Raw genomic sequence first — 23,700 nt, 5'->3', positions numbered from 1 at the left:
CAAAAAGGAAGATGGATATGTATAATGACACACAGACACACACAGAGTGTGCACCCACACATGCACACATGGAGAGATGCACACAAATGCATGCACACACACACAAACACACACACCGACAAACGTGCAAACGCAAACACCCCCCCACACACACACCCACCTCATGTTCCAAGAAGAGAGCCTTGAGAGCCCCTTTTGACCAGAAGTCCATGGCATAAGCCAGCAACTTCATGGAAATGGTGTTCACTCGTAAAAAGTTGCCAACAAACACCACACGCTCTATTTTCTGCAAAAGACAATGACATTGGGTTATTTTTGCTGTTGTTGTTTCTTTGCTTTAATGATGGTTTCGACAGTCAAGCTGTTTTTTTTGTTGTTGCTGTTTTGTTTTTTTTACCCGGGGCCCCGGGCTCCCCTGGCTGAGCCAGGGGTGCTTAACAGTCGTGATTCTATTGTTTTTTTTCGTTTTTGTTTTTAGATCAGATTCCCCCTGTACAAGTGACAGAATAATTAAAATGATGATTGTGGTCACTAGCGAGGACGAAGAAGTTCCTTATTTCATTCTGTCTGCCATTTTTTCATGTACAATTCCTCTATTTCTCTTACTTATTTGAGATGCCCCAACCTCTGCATCCTTTCAGTTTCAGTTCTAAGGAGGTGTGTCAAGCATTCAGACAGATCCATATGCACATTTCCTTTAAAAAGAAAAAAGAAATACGTGGTGTGGGGTTGATGGGAAACGGGCAGATGCTCCACCTAAATATGGATGCAATGCACTGTTTCAGCCTGCTCTGCATCCCATGATCACAAAGAGCTGAGGCAACAACTAATTTGTCAGAAGAGATCAGTCATGGTGGTTCTTATCAAGTAGCGCACTGCTTACATTCGAGATGTGCACTTCTCTAGGATTCTTTCAATCATGGGGATTCTCAATATTGTTTTCCAATGTCCTCATTACCATGATTTATATTCTAACAAGTTTTATATGATTCATGAAATGTTAGCAGGCATTTCTAGCATGCTGACTGACAATGCAAAATGGAATGCATGCATTATCACTCCCACATTCTATGCTTCAAATCTTGTACAACACATACAATTTACCAACACATACTCACATATAATCAACATGAATGAATACATCAAAAAGTAGCTTACCTCCACAGTCACACAATATGTTCACTTTAAAAATCTCCTTCGCTCACAACAATTTTCCTTTTCCTGTAATACACACTATTCATATAATGAATTATGTCTGCCGACTTGTTATTGTACTGCCAAGTAGTTACTTTCATTAACCATCCTTATACTTTGGAGGGCATGTAGAAATTTTGGGGTGGACAAGTAGATTTTTGTATGTGCTTGTCCCCAGGAAATCAAAAATCATCTGGGAATTTCTAGCCCAAACTGCTCAACCCTGACCTCAGTGACAGCACACATGCGGGCGATAGAGCCAATGTTGTTGGTGATGGTGACAAGGGTGGCTTTGGCCAGGTCTTCCTTTGTGGCCTCTTCCCGCCTTTGTTTGCTCATCATGTGTCCAAAACTGCACAGTCCACCAACACCGTCCACAGACTCGTCAGCACAATGACACACGCACACACTCTCTCATACATAAATAGCTGATTTGCTTCTTTTTCATTAAAAGTTACTCTAAAGAACCACCAAAATTCTAAGCATGGTTTATGCAATAAATGTGTATCTTTTTCAAACAAAGGACATTCTATGCTGTGAGCATGTTCTGTACATCAAAGATGTATGTTTTGAAATATTAACTGAAAATAAAAAATTTGCAATGAATGCTGAACTTTTTATAAAATTATCAAGCCATTACAATGTTTAGGTAATGATTTTAAACAATAGAAAGAAAAATACTCCGAGCAACAGTTTACATACAAGTGAGAAGATCACTTCATTTCAGTCGAATGTCTTCTGACAAAAGTTATTTTGGGTAATCATTTTTATTGTGAACAGGCAACCCTTATCCCAAACTCCCTCCCCCAACTTTTTCCTCACCGTTACATTTTATCTAAAAGATCATACATTGGTACACTAGCGTTCAAAGAATAACAATGGACTGAACTCCTTTTCTCTATCTATTTATTTATCTATTCATTCTTAAATATTCCAGTAGATTGTAACCATGACAAATTATAAGGGAAAACAATAGACACAAAAATTTGATTTTTAAGTACTAGTAGTATTACTATCATTATTTTTATTCCTGACAATTACCTGCTTGCTACCAGATCCCCCTTCAAGCTGAATCGTTTGTAGTCTCCCCCATAAATGTCCTGAACCAGTCGATCCACTTTGTGGTTGTCTCCCTTGGATGCCATCTCCACAGCCTCCTCAAAGCTTTCACACCCAGTCAGCAGGCAACACAGACCCAGGAACGTTCCACCACCCAGACTGTTAACATCAAGCAGGGTAAATCATTATCACTCACAGAAATGCATCATCTGCACCAATTTCAAATACAAATTTCAAACACCTGTGCCTGGTTCCCTTGACCTGACACACAGATAAAAACAGGTAGATCTGACAACAGCTTTCTAAAAAAACATCTGCCATTTGAAATAGATAGTTATGATAAACCTAAAACAAATGTCTCAGTAGAAGGATGTGTCTTGATTAATGCTATCTTCTGTTTTTGCACTGTTTTTTCAACTATCAATAGATACTTACAAAAGAGGTATTTCACATCTTCGTGTGTGTTTTTTCTTTCTTATCAATAAACAAAAGAAGAAAACATCAATATTCACTTAGAATGGCCTAAGCTTTGGTTGTTGTTGGTTTGTTTTTTTTGTTGGTTTGTTTCTTTTTTTTTTGGGAGGGGGGGTAGAGGGCGGTTGTTTGTTTTTGTTTTTGTTTTTACTTGCCTACACAAGATGGACAATCAACAATTCTGGACATCTTGGATCGATGATCTCACATATGTACGGGCTAAAATATAATTCAGTCACGGTACACACCATTCTAACCTAGAAACTTCCAAATTTTTTCAGTAGTTCTAGACATGGGATCACTCACTGTCTTTCCTCTCTCTTCATCCTCTCTGACATCATTTCCTTGTTTGTCTAGTCATTTATCCATTAATTTAATGATGTATCCATTATGCCCTTTTTCTTTTCTTTTTTTCTCTCAAGGCCTGACTAAGCACGTTGGGTTACGCTGCTGGTCAGGCATCTGCTTAGCAGATGAAGTGTAGCGTATATGGATTTTCTGAACACAGTGACACCTCTTTGGGCAACTCCACTGAACTGAACTGACATCAACCCAAATAAAACAAACAAACCAAAACATATGGAACAAACAAACAAAAACAAATAAAACAAAAAACACCCAAATGCCCATATTCAGATTCAATTTGCAATCTCCACAACTTTTATCTTTCTGCTCCAGCAATCATCAAATTCTGTGACCTGTGAATATAACTGGGTCTCAGCCACAAAACTTCACTTAGCTGTTATGCCTTGATAAGGCAAGGGATCACTCCAAATATCCATAACCAATCAAACCAAGCAAACAAAAACAAGATGATAAAGGGACTGGTGAATGTGCCAGATTTCAGCTGATTCAAAAGGTGAGTTCAATACCTGCCCTTGTGTAGGGAGCATGTAGCACTGTTGACTTACCACTAAGGGACACATACCGCCATGATTAAAATCAACAACAACAAATTAAAACGAAACACCAGTACCTGGTTCCACTGACTCGCTTGTATTTGTTTGGAGAATAAACGGCTAAAATGCTGACCCCTGACCCAATGTTGACCACCAAGTAGGGGTAAGGGTTACGGAAATCGAAGGGCATTTTCACCCAGCTGTCAAGGTCATCATCTGACAACCTGCTGCTTTCATCCTCTGATAACCGGATCCTGTCACCATCATTTCCATTCTGAAGAGGTTGGTCATGATCTAGGCCATTACATCCAGAGCAGTCTGCACTGTCAGATTCTCTGAACATGTGGTGGTCTCCGTTCAACACCTGGCCTGTAGCAGACACAGGGAGAGGAGAGGTGGTGCTCTGGTCTGACTGTGGTTGGCTGTTGGTGTGCTCTGTTTTGGGGGCTGGGGGTCTGGTCCAGTAGTAGCACTCCGATGTGTGGTTGTGTCGGTCAATGAAGTGGATGCCGTGAATGAGGCAGTCCAGTTCATCGTACTTGTGAAGCTGGAGGTTCACTTGCTGAAAAACATCCGGTGATAAAGCATTTGAAATACTTTAAACATGAGTCACATTCAAATGTTCAGACTTTTGGAAAGAATGCAAGGAGTACTCCGACACTGACACCCCAAGCAGACTGACTGGTATTTCAACACACACACACAAGGACACAAATACAAATGCTCAGACTTTTGGAAAGAATGCAAAGAGTGTTCAGACACTGGTAAGTAGAGTGATTGGTGCTTTTGTACACATTCTGGAGTGACTACATCACAAATGTCGAGGTCCTGGAGCAGGCAAAGACTATCAGCATCGAGGCAGTGCTGCTAAAGACCCAGCTACGTTGGGCAGGGCACGTGTCCAGGATGGAGGACCACCGCCTGCCCAAGATCGCGCTGTATGGCGAACTGTCCACTGGCCACCGTGACAGAGGAGCACCCATGAAGAGATACAAAGACTCCTTGAAGAAAGCTCTCGGTGCCTGTCACATTGACCATCGCCAGTGGTCCGCAGTATCCGCTGATCGAGAGACCTGGCGACGCACCATCCACCAAGCTGTCTCCTCCTTCGAAAACAACCGCAGGGCCAGCCTTGAGGACAAACGCAGAAGGAGGAAGAACCACGACGCTGCAGCCGCGAACCCAGACCAGACTTTCCCTTGCAACCGCTGCGGCCGACTCTGCTTTTCCCGCATTGGCCTTCTCAGCCATGAGCGTGCCTGCATCAGACGTGGACAACGCCCTTCCTAGATCTTCGTCAGCGAAGCCAGGCCATGATGACACATATGCAAAGATACATTGGTACTTATACTGATAAGTAGAGTGATTACTGATAAGTAGAGTGATTGATGCTTCAGTACACACACGAAAAGTTATTTACACTGATAAGTAGAGTGACTGGTGCTTTAGTACACATACACAAAGATGCACATACCACGAAAATATACATACACACACAAGACACAATACATGCACATGCATACACACATAAACGTGCAAGCACACACACATCACACATACACAAGCACCTTTGCACATTCACAGGAACATACACACACACACTGAGCTGTCAAACAAAATCTCAACCAGGGCTATCACACAAAAAAACACACACTGAAACCATTTTCACACACATGAATCCACACACACACACACACACACACACACTTACACACACACATACACAACAACACATATGCATGCACACATTCAAACCTGAAAGAGAACCAAATAAATGATACTTCCCTGACAAGGTCAAGAAAAATAGCAATGATTTTTCAATTAAAAAAAAAAAAGAGACATGTACAACTAAACAAGTTTCTGCCCCAAAATGTCATCATTGATAACATATATACATACCAGACATACGCATAATCTGACTTAGCAACACCAACAAAACAATCAAAATTATCAATGCTAAAACAAAATGTCACTCTACAGTCGTAAAACGAAATGACAACACCCATACACAGAAACAGTACAGCCACTGACCTGCTGAAAATCACTTTCAAACTTAAATGCTCCCCCTCCTGTGGCACAAATTGCTGATGCCAGGCTGGAAAAGTTCTTGGCACGAGCCAGTTCAATGAAAGCCGCCATTTCACTCGTGGGGAATCGTATAAAATGCAGTGATCCTGGCCGTTCCCCAAGAGTTTGATCCTTCATTTCCAAATGAACGTCTCGTATGCCTGAACAAGTCAAAGTGGACAGTTTCAGATCGCTAAATATCAGCTGACTATTTGGCACAAATTCATTCTTCTCCTACTGCATTAATGGGCTGTGACTAACACATCTTCTCATTTCTAAGAGTGGATTGTTACATGTGTAGTGGTTTCTACCCTGCCCTTTAGGCAGCTGTCATGATGTACAAGCAAATGACACCAGATCCGCTGTGCTTCTAGTTAATAAGCCGCCATTGAGATTGTGTGCCTTTGCTCACATAAAAAAAAAAAAATGTCTTCCCCTCAGGCACAATCAAGTGGCCTCTATCAATGAATGCAAGTACTAGTCTCTCCTATTTCCTGTCAGTGAACTAGAAGTTAACAACACTACATCAGCAATACTGTCACGGGAACTTTATATATTCAAATATTTTCATCTATTCATATGTCTGTCCTTTCATTTTTTTGTTGAGTGAGTGTTATCTAAGTGCGTGAATTTGTCTCCCGAATTGCACGTGTGGTGGAGTGTGTTCACGTTGTCTAGTGGCAGGGTTTCTTTTCCCTGGTATGTTTGGGAGAGAGGAGCTGTCGGGTAGGTGGCACCCAGTTGGATGCCCAGTTTAGTGGAGCCAGAGTTTGGCCCCCCAAGTTACTAAAACACTCATGTGTTTGAGGTCTCTGTGACCCAAGTTTGGGTTCTTGTTTTTTTTATATGTAACCACGAAGGGAAAACAACTATTCCATGTAAGTACTCTGTTTTAGCTCACTTTCTCAGTATTAGAATTTCCATTCCTGTAAGTGACAACATTTTTGTAGGAAAAGATGGGGGTTCAAAAAGGAATCCCAAGACTTTGTTTATTCTTTTTCACTTGTTTTCTTGTTTTCTTTCATCTGTGGCATATTCAGTATTTATGGTTTTTGTTTTCCTCAATGTATTCCTTAGTGAAATATTATGTAAATAGGAAACAAAATAAGTGTTATGATAATCTATGAATCAAAATTGTTTTTCTTAAGCTGCAGTTTAGGTCAGCCATGTGAAGGAGGTTAATCCAACTTTGTAATTTGTTGCTCTTGCTTGTATTTCATAATTTGAATGTTTGTTAGAATGTGTTGGAATAATAAGACCGGCCTTTTTTTTTAGGCCTCTATTCATTTCTCCCTTCCCCAGTCTGCCCGTTGTTCCCTCTCTTGGTTTGGCGAGGTGTGCCTGCGGTGGAAAGACGACGCAAGACTGCCATCGTCTGTAAATTCCCCAAGTTTCCCCTTTTCCCTCCATTCCTTTCTCCTTTCCCCAGTCTGCTAATAGCCCCCCCACCACACCCTCACCCCCTCCCTCCTCCCCGTTCAGCGATGCGTCTCTCCGCGGGAAGGACACGGACCTGTTAAGACCCAAGACCCCAATTTCCCCTTTATTATCCTTTTTCCCTCCATCCAGACTCCCAACCCTCTGGCCCAGAATCCCTTTTCCCTGTGTGCCACTTTTCAAGTGAGGGAGAAAAGGGCACTTCTCAAGTTGCTAAGGTGTTGCCGTAGAAGTGTCAACAATCAAGACAAAAGGCTTGGAACAGCTGTGCTTTTATTGTTTTGTGTGTTTAATTTGGCTGTCATCGTTTACTGTTTTCGCATCAAACTTTATTACCTTTTCAATAGTTTTTTGCGCAATGTTGGTTTGGAAATGATGCAAATATTGATTTGCAAAGCATCGTGCTCTACCTTTCATGTTAGACTTACAGCCACTCCCTCTCTCTGCTTTTATTTCTTTGAGGCAATCGATGGTGTGATGGCCTTGTACCTGTTCTTTTTGATATTCTTTTGACTTTTCTGAGGATTTCCGATTTTCCTAGATGTAGGCTGCTCGTTGGTGTTGCGTTACCAGCAAGTCTGTCAGCTTGCTCATTTCCCTTAACACCTGCATGTCCCGGGCAGTATGACCATGTGAGTTATTTAATCTGAAAGTTGCGCATTGCCTTATGCCACTCTGGGCTTCCCATTCCGTTTTCAATTTTCTGTATGAGGTTCACTGAGTCTGTTAGAATCATGGCATGTTGGTTTCCGGGCTTATGGAAAACGGAACAGAGTCTCTGTGGGCTTTTCCAAATACAATAGACTGAGCAACACACTAGACGCCACGTTCTTGGCATCAGAGATCTTTTCTCATCCCTCTTGCAGCCAATCAGTGGCAGCCTCTGTGCGTATGTGTGTATTTGTGTGCATGTGTGGGTCTGTATTTTTGAGTGCGTTTGTGCATGCGTGAGAGTGTAAGTGTACACAAGTGTCAGTAGAGTTCTGTGCACGTGCGTGTGTGTGTGTGTGTGTGTGTGTGTGTGTATGTGTGTGTGTGTGTGTGAGGGGGAGGTGGGGATGCAGGGGAGGTGGGGTAGAGGATGAGGTATGTGAGTGTATGCATGCCTACACTGTGGGAGCAAAAGGATATTGGAACGTATATAAAAATATATCTTTGTATATATATGTGTGGAGATATGGGCATATGTGTGTGTGCTTGTACAAGTAAGTGTTCATCTGTGTGTGTGTGTGTGTGTGTGTGTGTGTGTGTGTGTGTGTGTGCTGTGGAAGCTGCGATACGTAGACTAGAAATGAGTGTGTGGAGGAGGGGGGTCGAGGAGGTGCAGGGTAATGTGTGTGGTGTGTGTGTGTGTTGGAGCTCATGTACGTTTATATGTATTTAACTGTGCTTTCATATCTGTGAAACTGCATGTTCGGTACATATCTGTTATGCATGTGTGGGTGTATATGTAAATGTGTGTCTTCATGTTTTACATCTATTTGCTTATTTATCAGAATTGTTATCTTATTTATTTATTTATTTATTATTGTTATTAATTTTTATTATTATTATTATTATTACTACTACTTTTTAGTTATTATTTATTTATTTATTTGTGTAAGCTTATCTATTATTTATTCACCTTTTTTTTTTTCCTCAAGGCCTGACTAAGCGCGTTGGGTTACGCTGCTGGTCAGGCATCTGCTTGGCAGATGTGGTGTAGCGTATATGGATTTGTCTGAACGCAGTGACGCCTCCTTGAGCTACTGAAACTGAAACAATAGTTTTTTTGTTGGTTTTTTTTTTGTTTTTGTTTTTTTGGTATTAGCATAATTATTGAAATAAAAACTTACTATTTTTTACTTCCTTGTTCCTGATGGCCTCTGTGTGAGAGGATAGGCCCTTTCGTATAAAGTAGGGTGCAATAAATACTGTTTTCAGTGAGGGAATGCATGTCAGGTATGTTTGTATTTCCATGACCTATCAGACACCATGGGTTACAGGATCTTACATTTGCATTCTGGATTTTCTGTAAGCCATATACACAAGACCAAGACCTGTGAAAATGGAAAACCCTCCACCTTGAAACCACCAGGTGTTGCCAGGATTCAAGGATTCACTCCGTGCCCCTCTTCCTGTTCTCCCCTCAACCATTCTCCATGCCACCCACCCTTTCATCCACCATCATTCAGTCTGCACATGGTGTTGGAATTGATATGTATTGTGTGAGGCCTGGAGGCAGGAGTGCTTGACTAAGGAGCATGGGTCCTTGAGTTCAAATGATGCAAGGACTTTAATTTTGTCCCCCTCCCTCTGATGATAGGTAGACCTTAAGTGGTGATCTGGGCACTAGCCTTGTGGAGGAGATGTAACCAAAGTGCCCTCCCCCCCCCCCCCACCCCCCCAAGGAAAATTTCAGTTTTGCATAATGAGATACCAACCTGTTTTTCCATATGCGACATTGCCGGTGAGGTACTTCCTGATCGTACGTAATGTCTCCTTCTCCTCAATTCCATCCACTTTCTCCACATCCGTGGGCTCAAAGTAAACGAGTTTGGTCAGTGTTCCGCCAATGTCCATCCCAAACCATGGCATAGCTGGGGAACAAAGCAACCAGATGTCAAAAAATTGTGAAGAACAATAATTTTAAAAACTCATAACTTAATTAAAATCAATATGTAACATATTCATTTTGCCAAGCATTCCCTTTGCTATATCACAGGCTCTGTGTGTGTGTGTGTGTGTGTGTGTGTGTATGTGTGTGGATGGCTGTTTAAGAGTGTGTGTGTGTGTGTGTGTGTGCGCGGATGGCTGTTTAGGAGTGTGTGCTGTGTTAGTGCATGAACTGTGTGAACTGAGCGTGTACAACACATCAATTTGCACTTCCAAAAATTATGCACTGTACAAATATGATTATTATTATTAAGTTCCAACATGTGTTGAATCTAGGAAATGACTGATAACAGAAGATGAACAAAATACTCCAACACAGTCAGCATATCAAGTAATTAATTTTCTATCACAATGCTCTGAATACAAAGAAGAAATACAAATACAGCATAGTATTAATTTTTTTTAATAAAGTAACATTAACCTTTAAAATGAATAGTTTCTCTTTGGGACATCTGTATCACAACTTTCAGATGCCTAGAAGCAGAAAAAGGCAAAACCTGACACAAAAGGGAAAAAAAAGATATACAAGAAACATTATAAAATGTAATGAGAATCTATTATCCAGTTTTCTAAACATCTGTTCAAGCCTCTATATTTTTTTCTTTTGAATGTGTAATCATGTACACGTGTGTGTGTGTGTATGCCTGTGTGTGTGTGTATGCCTCTGTGTGTGTGCGAGTGTGTGTGTGTGTTTGTGTGTGTATGAGAATGAATGTCTGCATGCATGCACACATGCAAGAAGGCATACTTATAAACATCTGGATATAAACGTAATCACAAACATTCTTGTTCAATGAATCAATAAAATCAGACCAACAGTATCAGCATTCGTGAAGGAAGTACAGTACAACTACCGCACTGAAAAATATGTGTCCAGAATGGAAATACGCTATAACAAATTTGAACAGAAGTGGTTCCCGTACATGGGAATAATAAACGATTTAAATGATTAGTCTAGTATGGTACATCGGAATATATAAGAATGGTTCAAGAAACTAGTTTTTTGCTGCCAGTATCATTGATGTCTTATTTCTACTTTATTGTATTTTATTTTTGTATACAACACTGCCAACCACACGTACAGACATACCGGCGACAGGCGAATTTCTGCAACACCATATGCTAAATCTCAATTGCTATTTATGTATCTGTGTTGAATTGAAATATCAAATGCTTTGGTGCCATTATGCCAACATTCAAGTGTTTGGGTGTAGCCCATTTCGTTTGCCAATGTGTGTGTGTGTGAATGTGCGCGCGAGTGTGCAAGAGCGAGTGTTTTGTGCATATGTGAGTGTTGGGCAGGAGGGGGGATGGGGGGCAGGGGTGTATGCGTGTTTGTGTCTGGCTGTTTGCTACTCTGTGTATGTAAGAGAGAAAGAGAATAACATAATGATCGGACAGATGGCTAGCTTAGAATATACACAATATTATGTAACAGGTTTTGATGTTTTGATAATAATAATAATTGATAATACTGTTTTTGTTGTTTTTTTCTTCATGATTATGTTTGTACATTCTAAGAACCTGTACTAAACTGGATTCTTCTCGGTGTTCCCTCGATGTCTCAGAAGGAGATTATGTTGCTAGTTTTGTGGTATATTGACCGAGGGATTATACGTTAAAGAGTGTGTGTGTGTGTGTGGGCCTCACTGTGTGTGTGTGTTTGTTGGGATTGTGGAGATGAAAAAACAAAAAAAACAAAAACCTTGCAGTTGGATGAATGATGTAACTTCAGTGAAGCGAGGGTCAGTGTTTACGTGTTTTCCTTGAAGCAGATTCTAAGGTGTAATGCTTCATTGTTTTTGTTGGAATCAAACAATGTATTTTGTTATATTGTTTACCCAAATGTGAAATGTGATTACATGTTTCTTGACAAATATAACCTTCTCTGCAAGGGAGAAAAAAAAAAAAAAAAAAAAAAAAAATTCTTGTTCAAGGAAAACTCTGATTCAAGTCTCCATTTTTTGCTCCTTCAAAAAGACAGTTCAAGAAAAAAAACAACCAAAAATATGAGAAAAACAATCAAAAATAAGACAAAGATTAAAAAACAAAAACAGAAAAAAAACACATAAATTTTTATATGAAATGAACAATCCACTTTGAGCAAATAAGAAATGGAAAATTAATAAATGAAAATTAATTCCTTGAACTAGTCAAACACACACACACACACACACACACACACACACACACACACACACCTCCCCTTCAAGCAACAACAAACCCCAAAACCACCCATGCCATCAGAGACCTCGGGTACCTACATGGTAGCGATTCAGTATCAACATCCGAATCAGAAGACTGACTGCAGTTGCTCTCACAGCTGGCTCTGTTCGGGCTGGAAGATGCCATGGCAATGGTCTACAGATGAAAATGGATGGTCCTTGATGAGGACAAAATGTTAATTGATCAACGTATGAAGCTGTTGAACTGATTTTGGGAAGTCATGAACTTTACTGGCTCTCCATTTCTTTTCTGCAGAAAAAGACAAAAGTAAAGCTCTTAGTTAATTTGACTGACATACTTCAGCAGTAATGTCGTTACGCATGCACATTTGTGTCTGTGTGACTGTGTGTTTCATTTGTGTACGTATGAACATATGTGCACAAATGTGTGTGTGTGTGTGTGTGTGTGTGTGTGTGTGTGTGTGTGTGTGTGGTGTGTGTGTGTGTGTGTGTGTGTGTGTGTGTGTGTGTGTGTGCTTATGTGTGTATCATTATTCAACTGAACTACACAACAGCTGTAAGAATTTAAAACAAAATCCATTTTCCCCTTTTTCACTTGATTATCACATCCCACTGCAGTTTTAATCCTTCTTAGTAATACTGATTCCTTTAAAAGACAGAAGACAGAAGAAGGGAGACATTTTATAAAGTCAGTAACAACGTAGTCTATCACTAACAGTATCGTTCCCTCCTTTCTAATTCTTCTTGTTTCTTTTCCTACAAATTGAGGTCTCAAGTCAGTCACTCTGAAACTTCAAATGAAAATGAATCAATAAAAATTCCCCATTAAAATTTTCAGATTCACAAAAACAAATTTGTCAAAGATATATTGTATTATAAAAGTTTCTGAACTATCAGTCTTGATCTTCATCTCTGTATCTGTGTAACATGTTTACATAATAAAGTTGGTCAAAATGTATATTTAAATTTCACTCATCAAATAGGACAATTGGTAGCTACATCCACAATCAAAACAAAAAAATTAAATTCAAATATCATATATATATCAATAAATTTGATCATTTCTAGTAGTAGTATATTTATCTCTCTTGTCTTGCATGCACTGAATTCTTCATTTCATTACCTAAATGAAGCTGTGTTCTTATATTCATCCATTTTAAATATTTTCCAGGTCTTGTTCCCAACTTAACATCCTTGATCCAACAACAATAAAAACAACAACACTTGTTATCTTTAATATCGCATCAAACCACTTTTGACAAAATGTTCACCTGACATATGTATCATTGAGGTGTTAATCATGACTATCATCCCACAAAGACTTTGCCACTCAGTCTCTCTTCCTTCCTCAGTCTCCCTCAGTGGCACTGACACTCCTCTTTCCTCTTCCGTCCGCAATCTTGGTGTCATACTCATCCAGTCTCTTTCCTATCAGCAGCATGTTGCAAATATATGCAAACTGTGTTACTTTGAAATTCACAGAAATGCATCCATTTGTCATCTCTTGTCTGAAGATGCAACCAGAACTCTCCTCTGTGTCTTTGTGCTGTCCCACCTGGATTATTGTAATTCCCTACTTGTCGGTTCACCCAGCTACCTCATTGCTAGGCTTCAGAAAGTCCAGAACTATGCTACTCATCTTGTCTTTCACTCCTCTAGATTTGATCATGTCTCTCCTTGCCTTCATGCTTTACACTGGCTCCCAGTACAAGAAAGAATTATTTACAAAATTGTCTCTCTTTGCTTCAAGTCCATTGAGGCTTCTGGTTCACAGTATCTTTCTGATCTCATTCATCCTTACATACCCTCATGCCAACTCCACTCTTCTTCTGACACCCGTATGCTTAGGATCCCCCATGCTCAAACCAAAACGTATGGCCAACGCAGTTTTTCATACCAAGCCCACTTTCTTTGGAATCAAATTCCTCAGCCTCTCCGTCACTCATCTTCGCTGCAATCTTTCAAATCCAGACTGAAGACACACCTTTTCCCCTCCTGAATAATTCTCAACAGCTCATCCCTTTCCAGTATGAAATAAAATGATTATTAGTGAGCGAGTGAGTTTTGATAGTTTCAGAATTTGTTGGTTGTAACTTGTATCTTTGATTGTGAACTATTTATCTTGTGTTCAATTTTTCCTTTTTGATATTTACATATGGGTTCTATTTGTAAATGCCTAGGCCTTATTTTCAAGATTAGGCATAAATGCTCATAATAATATATACATATTATGATGTTAGATGTCAGGAGACAAGGCTTTTGCTCAGAAACCCAGTGCTGTGAGAGTAAAACTAACTAAAATAGAGTTAACTGCAATCAATTCATCTATAGATTCAAATTAACATATCATTTATTCATAATCAATTCACTGAGCCAATAATCAATTCATTGACAATGTAATATACAAGAAGGTAATCTCGATTATTTCCATTCATCTTAGTTTTCACCCATTTTAATGCAAATGCGTACCAAATGCACTTTGACAACCTGGTGACATTAGTTATAAAGCCATCACTTTCAGCTGCCTGAAGCATGTGGCCTCTGATCTTGCCCACTAATCTCAGCAACTGCTATCTATAGAGAATATGCAATATAGCATACAAAATATATTATCACAAGCTCACAATCTAAGTGTCATTTGGTGATTTACAGCTGTCTCTTTACAGTTGGGGATTATTTCAGTTTTTACAGACAGGAACCACTGCCTTAAAATATACATATTCATCTATGTATATTTGATAGATAGATAGAAAGATACAGACATACAGACAAAGAGATAGAGAGATAGAAGCAAAAGACAGACAGACAAAACTCTGTGTGTGTGTGTGTGTGTGTGTGTGTGTGTGTGAATGTGTGTGAATGTGTGTGCATGTCTATACAGTGTGTTCATGTGTGTGAAAACATATGTGTGTGCACAACTGAGTTTGTATGACATAAGTGTCATAATTTGTTAATTTGTTTTTCATATCATGTCCACCATTCTAGAAACAACACAGATACAGAAACAGATACAGAAGTTGGGACTATAATAAGCCTCACAGCTTTTCCACGTCCCTTCTTGAAATATGTATTTTGGTGTTTGCATTTGCATGCTAATTTGACTATCAATTAATTGTCAAAATCACATTTCTGAGCTGATGATCTTGGGTCATTATCCCAAGGATTTTTGAAGTGGGTTATATTGTTACTTGATTTTGTTACATTTAATAGTGCATTCCACCCTTTAACAGACTCTGATGCTGAAAGTTAATTTGCGAACATTTGCCCTACAAAATTGTGTATAAAAATTTGTATTTGAACTTCTGGTTATATCAGATTTGTTAGTTGTGAAAAAAAAGTGTTAGGGTCAATGCCATCAATTTTGTTTATGATCTTGAAAACCTGTATCATATCTCCCCTGTAGCGTCTGTATTTCAACGGGTGTAAATTCAGTCGTATCAACCGATTTTGGTAATCTAATTCCCTCAGTTCTGGCACCATTCTTGTTGCTCCTTTTGAACCTGTTCATTACCTTTTTAATCTGGGATACCAAATCATATTTCCACATTCTAGGGCTGGTTGTGCAGTACTCTTATAAAGGTTAGTAAACACAGTTTAATCATTCAAAACAAACAGGATAATTTTTTTTTTTAATGATATATATTCTCAATTTGTGAGTGTTTCTTCAAAATATTCTATAGAAATGTTAGCCGCTCCCTTCTCCTGTCTCCACCCCCACCCCCTGATAATAAAATTTATCACTGAAAATAAAAAGCAAACCAAAAATAAACCAATGAACATTTTAAACCCCACCTTATCACATACTCTAATCACTAAACACACACACAAACACACATAATATATATATATAGTTTAAAAGTAAATGAAATAATTTATTGTCATCTAAGTTATTATCCTGATGATATACTGATATTCTTCCAGAAAGAGACTATATATATATATATATTTTTTTTTTAACTAAAGTAGCTTGCTACTTACCTTTGTGTACTGTGACAGGATCTGTTAGTTTGATTGTCCGCTCGGATATATTACATGTGTTGACACAACGCCTGAGAATCGCATCATACGTAACCATAAATGGGCTCAGCTCGATCAAAATAATTTACGGAAAAGCACCACTACCAAGACAATACGGCGTCGACTCAGATTCCGCTCGACTTGTGACATCAATGTGTGTGTGTGTGTGTGTGTGTGTGTTTACTTTTCAGATTAAAAATAAAATATAAAGTAAAATCGACATGAAACGTAGTTTCTTTTTCTGTCAACCTACCAACGCAGTCGCGCGGGCCACTGACGTCAGACATTACACCAACCCACTTAACTTCACCTACAGTGTGTGTCCCACTTAAAGCCAACACGATAAGGTGATGGGGCTCACGACGTGGTCCGATAGTGATTTCATATTATTGGTAAACCCAAGTCACCTGTTATGCACCTCTAGACAAGTGGCGCAAAATAAAATAAATAAATTAAAATGCACCTTGCTTACCTGCTTTGCAGCAGCTTAACGCTTTAATCTGTATGTCTGACCAGTCGAAAGTTACAATAAACATGAACAACGTTCGTAAGTACTGACATGTCTGCACAACATATTTGCGTCAAACCGGTAACAGCAAATAAGATCTCAGCCACTTTTCACATGATTGTGAATGTCACACCAGTGTTGTCACGGAATTGTTTCCCTTGTCGTTTCGCAGATTATTGACACTGACATAGGTCCTGCTCTGGGTAAGCTTGCAAGCCACTCCAGTCAATTTTTTTTCCAGATATGTAATTTCAAAAAGCCATCAAAAATATCTATTTATTTGTTTTGTGAGGTTGTTTTGTTTATTTACGAAAAAAACAAAACAAAACAAAAACCACCACCCCACGAAAACGGAGCTGGAGTATTCTAAACTGGTATAGAACGTATTCAATACCGGTACTGGTATACATAGTATTCGGTGCCGATTTCAATACGCTGTAAACGTGACTGTTGAATGCACTTCTTTTGTTTACGAAAACCCACCCTCCCCCACCACACCCATGCCTTATGACATCACTTTCTCTCTACCTTTCTCCTCAGTTTGCATTAAAAAAAACAGTATGAAGAAAACAGTAAGACAACAAACCAGTCAAGCAAGAACCAACGGGGTTCTTCCGAGTCAGTCAAATTCGGATGAACTATTTCAAACATAAGTTGACTGTCATATAAAAACGTTTCCAGTGGGAAAAGCTGGAACTTCGTATTTGTTTTGTTCTTTTATTTGTAATCCTCCATACCCCTACCCCACCCCAAAATATGAAAGAAAATCAAATCTAGAATAGTGTGTGTGTGTGTACTAAGTGTGCCCGGTGACTGACACTTGTCTTGTCTGAAATCCTGTGATAATCCCTGTACAGGGCAACAATCCACAACAGGAGGGGGGAGGGGGAGGGTGCGCTCTAGGAGACTGATATCTGTGTTCGACCGTTAAGCCCCTTGACTTAGTTCAGCCAGGGGAACCCGGACTCCCCACCTCATCAGTCAAAAACAAACAAACTGCACTGAAACAAAACTGTCCGATACTGAGCCTGGGGCTCGATCGCACTGCAGCCAGGCCTCAGTCCTGGTCTTGAAAGCCTGAGGGGAAATGGCTGGGACTGTAAGCCCACGATTTCTCGCAATCCCACGATTTCTCTCAAAGAAAAAGCCGGAGAGAAATCGTCAGTGGCATTGCGAGAACTATCGTGGTCGCTCCCACTGATATATATATGTCTAGTGTATATGTCTTTTTTTAGATCAGTGGCCGGGTCGCTCCCCTCCCACGTTTTCTCTCAATTGCGAGAAATTGTGGGGAGCATTGTGTAAGAAATATGGGAAGTCCCCCTTATTTTTATTAAAAAAATATATATATATATATTTTCTTTCTCATCGGAGTTGGGTTCGTGTCTTTTCCAATGCAAATCTTAGAGAAAAATGAAAATCAGTAGAAAAAGTGGCGCGATCCCGGGACAACAACCGAACTGACGACGATCATAACAATGAGAGTGGCGTCAGTGAAGACATGAACAGTCATGACACTGAAACACAACTATTTATTGTATTTCGCATAACTTGAGATGGATTACTGCCAATGCATCAGTCGACCTCAAATTCAATATCATAAATCAATCAGTAGCAAACAACGAAATTGAGGCAATGTGTATGACTCAAACATGAATATGATATAGTGTAATATGATATGACTTGAACAGAATCTTTCCTGGATGTTGGGAATAACATCAGAATGATTCAACCTTCTTCATAAAATTTAATGTGATAGCAAAAAAGATATTTCATAATGCTTTACTCTCATGTTGGGCGCTTGAAAACTGGACCAAATAGTTTTGATGTTTGTTGTGATCAGTGCAACCTTTTCTGTCACATTTATTTAGAATGTTCATTTCATGCTTGCTCATTTGTTCATCTGCTAGTGTCAGCATCCTTCCGTATGCATGAATAAATTGAGAAAAGATTCTCGGTTTCATAGAAGACACTTGGAACATGAAAATAGTTAAAAACAGAGTAAAAGAAGACCAAATCAACCAGCCAGGTAAACACGCACCCCCCCCCCCCCCCCCCCCCCCCACACACACACACTGACATACACATACATTCACACTTTTTAAACCAGTGCTGTGCCATCACCTTCACGGCCGTCTATTGTTGAAGTCTTCGACTGATAACGCCACTGTCATTGTCATGATCTTCTTTGTCGTTTCCCCCATTTCTCGTTTCTTTTTCTCGCTCTCATTTTTCAGTCTCTTAGATTTGAATTGTGAAAAGACAACAAACCAGTTCCGATGACAAAGGAAATGTTTTTCAGTGATAAAAATAAAGGGGACTTCCCACGATTTCTCACACATTGTGAGAAATTGTGGGGGCGCCCCCACGATTTCTCGCAAGGGAGAGAAAACGTGGGAGGGGAACGACCACAATTTCTCGCAATCCCACGATTTCTCTCACTTAATAGAAATCGTAGGCCTACGGGGACACTGTGGTCTGGAATCTGGTTCCACAGGCGGACAGCTGAAGGGAAGGAGTCAGTGCAGGTAGGGGAGTAGGGGACCTTTAGTTTCTCTAAGTGGCCTCGGACGCACAAGAGTACCGGGGTGCCGCCTCAACCAAGCCACCCATGATCGTTTTCATCATGGTGGCAGTTGGCTGCAGTGCAGCGCAGTATGAGGGGGTGAGTTCCAACCTGGTGACAAGCTCGGTTGCACTGGTAGTGGGGCGGGTTAGATTCTTACAAGGTAAGAACACAGAGAGAATTATTTATTCGTAGAACACGACAGGGCAATGTTCATCGTGTGTTCTTTATTTCCATGAAAAATCGCCAGTCATACAGTTCGAGCACTGGAGTGCTCGCTACTTACCAGCATGCAGTCGATCCGGCCTTAATTAATTCTCTCTCTCTCTCTCCTTCTTTCGGCTGTCAGTCAGTACACGGTCGAAGCAGCAGTTATAACGAAGTCGGATGTAACAAATACCGGATAATAACGAAACCGAGAAAGGTTGGTCCTGGCAAAAATCCTTCTCTACTGAAAAATACGTCGTATGTAACGAAGTCATTTGTAACGAAACAGTGCCGCTTATAACGAACATGGTCTTGGGATACCCAGCTGGCGACCACGCCGGTTATAACTCAGTGATTAAGCCGCCGCCTCATAGCGAATCATATATTATGTTCGGCCCCGTGACCGTGACTGACGAGTTCACGCCGGATATAACGAAATAGTTACTAGTTTTCAGTGTTCAATTTAGGCGCTGATGAACAGTTTCTCGGAAATGGTTGGTTAGTTTGCTGCGATGTATAGTATTGCTTCATACGATCGTCGGCTATTATTGTGAGACGAAGGAGTGTCCGCTTAGGAACATGAGATGTAGCCGCGCTTTCTGTGCTTTGCTCTAAATCACTGAGTAAAAATCACACGTTTATACATGTGTCTGACTTGCTGCATAACCCTAAGCTTGTTTCATTTTCAAACACAGCTTCACATATACGTAGGTAGATTAAAAGTTCACCAGTCAGTATTTCAAAGTTTAACGGCCGTATGTTTGTTGTATGGTAAACGTCACCTCTGTAATTCGTAAGCTATAAAATCGAATTCCAATGTCCTGAAAAGCGAGTGCCTGTGATGGGGTGAAGGGGAAGGAGTAAGCCGGGTGCCAGGCTTTGATTTCATAGGACGTGTCATCCTGGCGTCTGCACGTCGGAAAGGCCCGTCGCAAAAGCGAAGTTTCGAAAATTATTCAAAACGTTGAAAGAAGAGTTGATGAAGAAAAAAAAAAGTTCAATCATTTTCTTTTCAAAACCTTATTCAGACACTATTCAATTTTGGATATTGTGATTTCTTGTCGAGTCAAGCTGTGACAAGCACAAAATACTCTATAATACGGCAGCGAACTTAAGTTTACTTAAGTTTTAATCATTTTCCATACCAGTGCATACTCCAATAATCCCAGTGACAGCGGGTGTGAAACAGTAAATGAAAAGTGCTGAAATCCCCTCCTCTCATCCTCGGCGCACGTGTTTGTGAGTGTGTGCGTGCGTGCGTGCGTCAGTGCAAGTGTGTATGTGTGTGTGTGTGTGTGTGTGTGTGTGTGTGTGTGTGTGTGAGAGAGAGAGAGAGAGAGAGAGAGAGAGAGAGAGAGAGAGAGAGAGAACGTGCCGGATATAACGAAGCAACTTTACTGATATACATTCGTTATAACCGGCGCATTGGATGGAACGAAAACCGGATATTACGAAGCAATTTGAATGTCCCCGGTGATTCGTTGTAAGCAGCTTCGACTGCCGTTTATCAGTCCTTTGTCTCTCGGTTCCGTCTCTGTCTCTCGCAGTGTCTGTCTCAGATTTTGTTGGTCTGTCTGTCTGAGTATAATTATGTCTGTCTGCCAGTCTCAGTGTCTCGGCCATCAGTCTCTCGCCCTCGCACTGGCTCAGACTCCTCCTTTAATCCTCTCTCCTCTCATCTTCTCCTTCCGCCCTTTAGCTGTGTAGAGTTGAGAATGTGGAATCATTATTCATGTATCCATGATTTATAACGTGCATCACACACACACACACACACACACACACACACACACACACACACACACACACACAGATTTTTTCCTCAGAGGGCTGGATGAAGAAAAACATTACTTGCTTACTTTATAACCCTCATGAAACAAAATTTATACTTTATTCAGTTTGTCTGAAGGTGACACATTAGACTATCTGACGTATTTCTTTGTCTCCAACAGTCGATAAAAGTTTGTTTTTTTTTGTTTGTTTTTTCTCTTTTTTTAAATGATAATAATAATGATAATAATTATCATTCTTAATAATAATAATTTGAATGACATCTTCCAGAAGCAAACCATCTAGTAATCACTGTTTGAGTTGTGTTCGTCAAACGCGCGCACGCCGGCGCGTCAGACGGTGTGTGTGTGTGTGTGTGTGTGTGTGTGTGTGTGAGTACGTGTGTGTTACTGCTGAACTTGATCAATGCCTTCTTTCTTGAGTCCATGTTTTCTTGATAATGTTTGTTTGTTTTTATTTCAACGCAATTCTGATTTTTTTATTTGCTTGTGTATGTGTTTGTTTTAATTGTTGTTGTTGTGTGCTCTTGGTTGTTACTATTATCAATATCATCATTATTATCAGTAGTAGTAGTAGTAGTAGTAGTAGTAGTATTAATAGCAGTGCCAGTTATTGTTATACCCAACTGATAGGGGGAAAACCCATGTCAAATGCTCATCTTATTTTCCTGGTTAAACAAAGTTTCGTTTCGTTTCTCTCAGTCCGTCAGTGTGTCAGTCAGAATAATGGACTCTGACCCGCGACGGCTATATACTAGTACGAGCCTACGTGGTCAGGTCACTAGGCCCACACTGAAGTCAACCAGTATTATCTGAAGGAGTATTTCCATTTACAGACAATTTGTGTATCTTCGCTTTTTGTCAATGGTGCGTGACATAACTACAGCCAGATCAGCTGGACCTCCTGGCCGAGGACCATTGGTGCTCGTGACCCCTTTAGTAAACAATGATAACATCTCTCCGCCATGAGGAGCCGCCGTGGCAGACATGTAATGCGGTTACTGAGGCACTGGACTTCTGTATCACCATTCAGTGTTTAGGATTCAGTCGAGGCCCAGGCCGTTAATTTCAGTCAGCATAGTGATTGGGGAGAAGGACTTTACTCCGATTTTCCTCAGTCACGCCACACTGGTGTGAACTGAATGGATTCCTGACTCACTGTCTTTGGTTTGGGAATGTTAAAAGCGCGGCGGTGGAAGGAGAGGACCCCGTTTTCCTTTGCCGAGCCCTTGACAAAATGACTGCACCCACTGCACCGAGGGCCGTCAGTACTTGAAATGGCTTTGGTACCTTTAACAACTTTTTATAACTTCTGCTTTTGACTTACGTTTCATACTTTTTATCTACCATAATACAGTAAAGCGTCACAACAGATTGGAGCTGGTGTACACCAAAGAGGGTGTCACTTATAAATGTGTACATCATGTACATACATTGGCCAGGTGCAGGCATATGGGTTGATGATAAAGAATATTACAGGACAAGTTTATTAATGAAAAACACCGCACCACCACTGAACTTGCCAGCCGAAAGCTCAACATTAACAGACAAAAGCCCTCCGCCGCGAAAATGACCGTATACGGAAAAAAATACCTTCCCGGTAAACGTAATGATGGACAATGGGCTCATTTGCAAAAGTCACGGTGATAAAACGATGACAAAAGTTCGCTGAACACTGATTAAAACGTGCCGATTCAAGCTGGGGAAAAAATTTAAAAAATTAACTCCGACAGCGGTGACGACCGATTATAGTAGTGGAAGAATATTGCCATACTGGCTTCACGCATCCTCCTTTGCACATATTCTTTTCCATCCTTGGTGTGTGTGTGTGTGTGTGTGTGTGTGTGTGTGTGCCGGTGTGACACCGTCAGATGTGTGAGTATGCCACTGTCACAGCGTGTGGCAGTGCCGGCCGGTGTGATGTAGCTGTGTAAGACGTGTGCCGCTCAGTGATAGGCTATGTTAAGGCCTACGTATGTAGGCTTACTATGTCGGACTGATTTCCGTCGTACACAGGAACACAATCGAACTTCCCCGGCCGCCCGGCCCCCCCCCCCTCGACACCCCCCCTCCCCCTCACCCTACCCCCGGAAATCGTCAGTTCTTGCAAAGACTCAGACAGATCGCTCTTAATGTTAAAGAGCTCTCCAGCTGTGGATCTCATGCTACTATCGCACCCGCCCTCTGCTTTACTCAGCCAGGACTGCAGTTCGGCGACACTGAAGTGTTAAACCATTCCGTAAAACTGAATGTAAAGACGCCAAACACTGAGGAATCTTCTCTTTCAGTCTCTCACAAGAAGAACTGTTCATTTGATTCCTCCGTGTCTGTCGGCTGTGTGTCAAAACATGTCTGGTGAGGTTGACTGTGATCAGTGTCAAAATTTTTGCGGATGACACCGGCCAAAGCTTACTCAGTCAGCCATCTGGACGGAATATAGAAGACAGAGACCATTTACAAATGTATATACACTGATAAACTGGTTGAATGGACAAATACTTGGCTGTTGCAATTTAATAGTGAGAAATGCAAAGTACTCCACCTCGGAAAGAACAATCCACTTTATGATTACGTAATACAAGAGAATGGATCAACTCGAGTGCTGGATAGTACAACTAGTCAGCCTCAGTGTGCTGAAAAG

The 23,700-nt window shown here is 40.5% G+C and overlaps 1 protein-coding gene across 3 annotated transcripts in view; it reads right to left on the bottom strand.

Annotated features, from left to right (window-relative positions):
- LOC143301357 (pantothenate kinase 3-like) overlaps nucleotides 1–16,742 on the bottom strand; it is a 29,803-nt gene extending 13,061 nt beyond the window's left edge. Inside the window, exons 1-8 of one of the 3 annotated variants that reach the window (XM_076615591.1) lie at nucleotides 16,461–16,742; nucleotides 12,050–12,260; nucleotides 9,554–9,709; nucleotides 5,658–5,854; nucleotides 3,704–4,188; nucleotides 2,236–2,412; nucleotides 1,423–1,546; nucleotides 161–286 (exon numbers count right to left, since the gene is read on the bottom strand). In XM_076615591.1, coding sequence (XP_076471706.1) covers nucleotides 161–286; nucleotides 1,423–1,546; nucleotides 2,236–2,412; nucleotides 3,704–4,188; nucleotides 5,658–5,854; nucleotides 9,554–9,709; nucleotides 12,050–12,137 — 1,353 coding nt within the window. In that variant the 5' untranslated portion in view covers nucleotides 12,138–12,260; nucleotides 16,461–16,742. Of the gene's footprint in view, nucleotides 1–160; nucleotides 287–1,422; nucleotides 1,547–2,235; nucleotides 2,413–3,703; nucleotides 4,189–5,657; nucleotides 5,855–9,553; nucleotides 9,710–12,049; nucleotides 12,261–15,949; nucleotides 16,438–16,460 lie in introns of those variants that run through there. The other 2 variants (XM_076615582.1, XM_076615602.1) reach the window with 2 other exon arrangements.
- Nucleotides 16,743–23,700: the final 6,958 nt, after the last annotated feature.

Source organism: Babylonia areolata, chromosome 2 (assembly GCF_041734735.1).
Source record: "Babylonia areolata isolate BAREFJ2019XMU chromosome 2, ASM4173473v1, whole genome shotgun sequence".
NCBI lineage: Eukaryota > Metazoa > Mollusca > Gastropoda > Neogastropoda > Buccinidae > Babylonia > Babylonia areolata.
The sequence above is the reverse complement of the archived record's forward strand: the minus strand, read 5'-3'. Positions and strand labels throughout refer to the sequence as shown.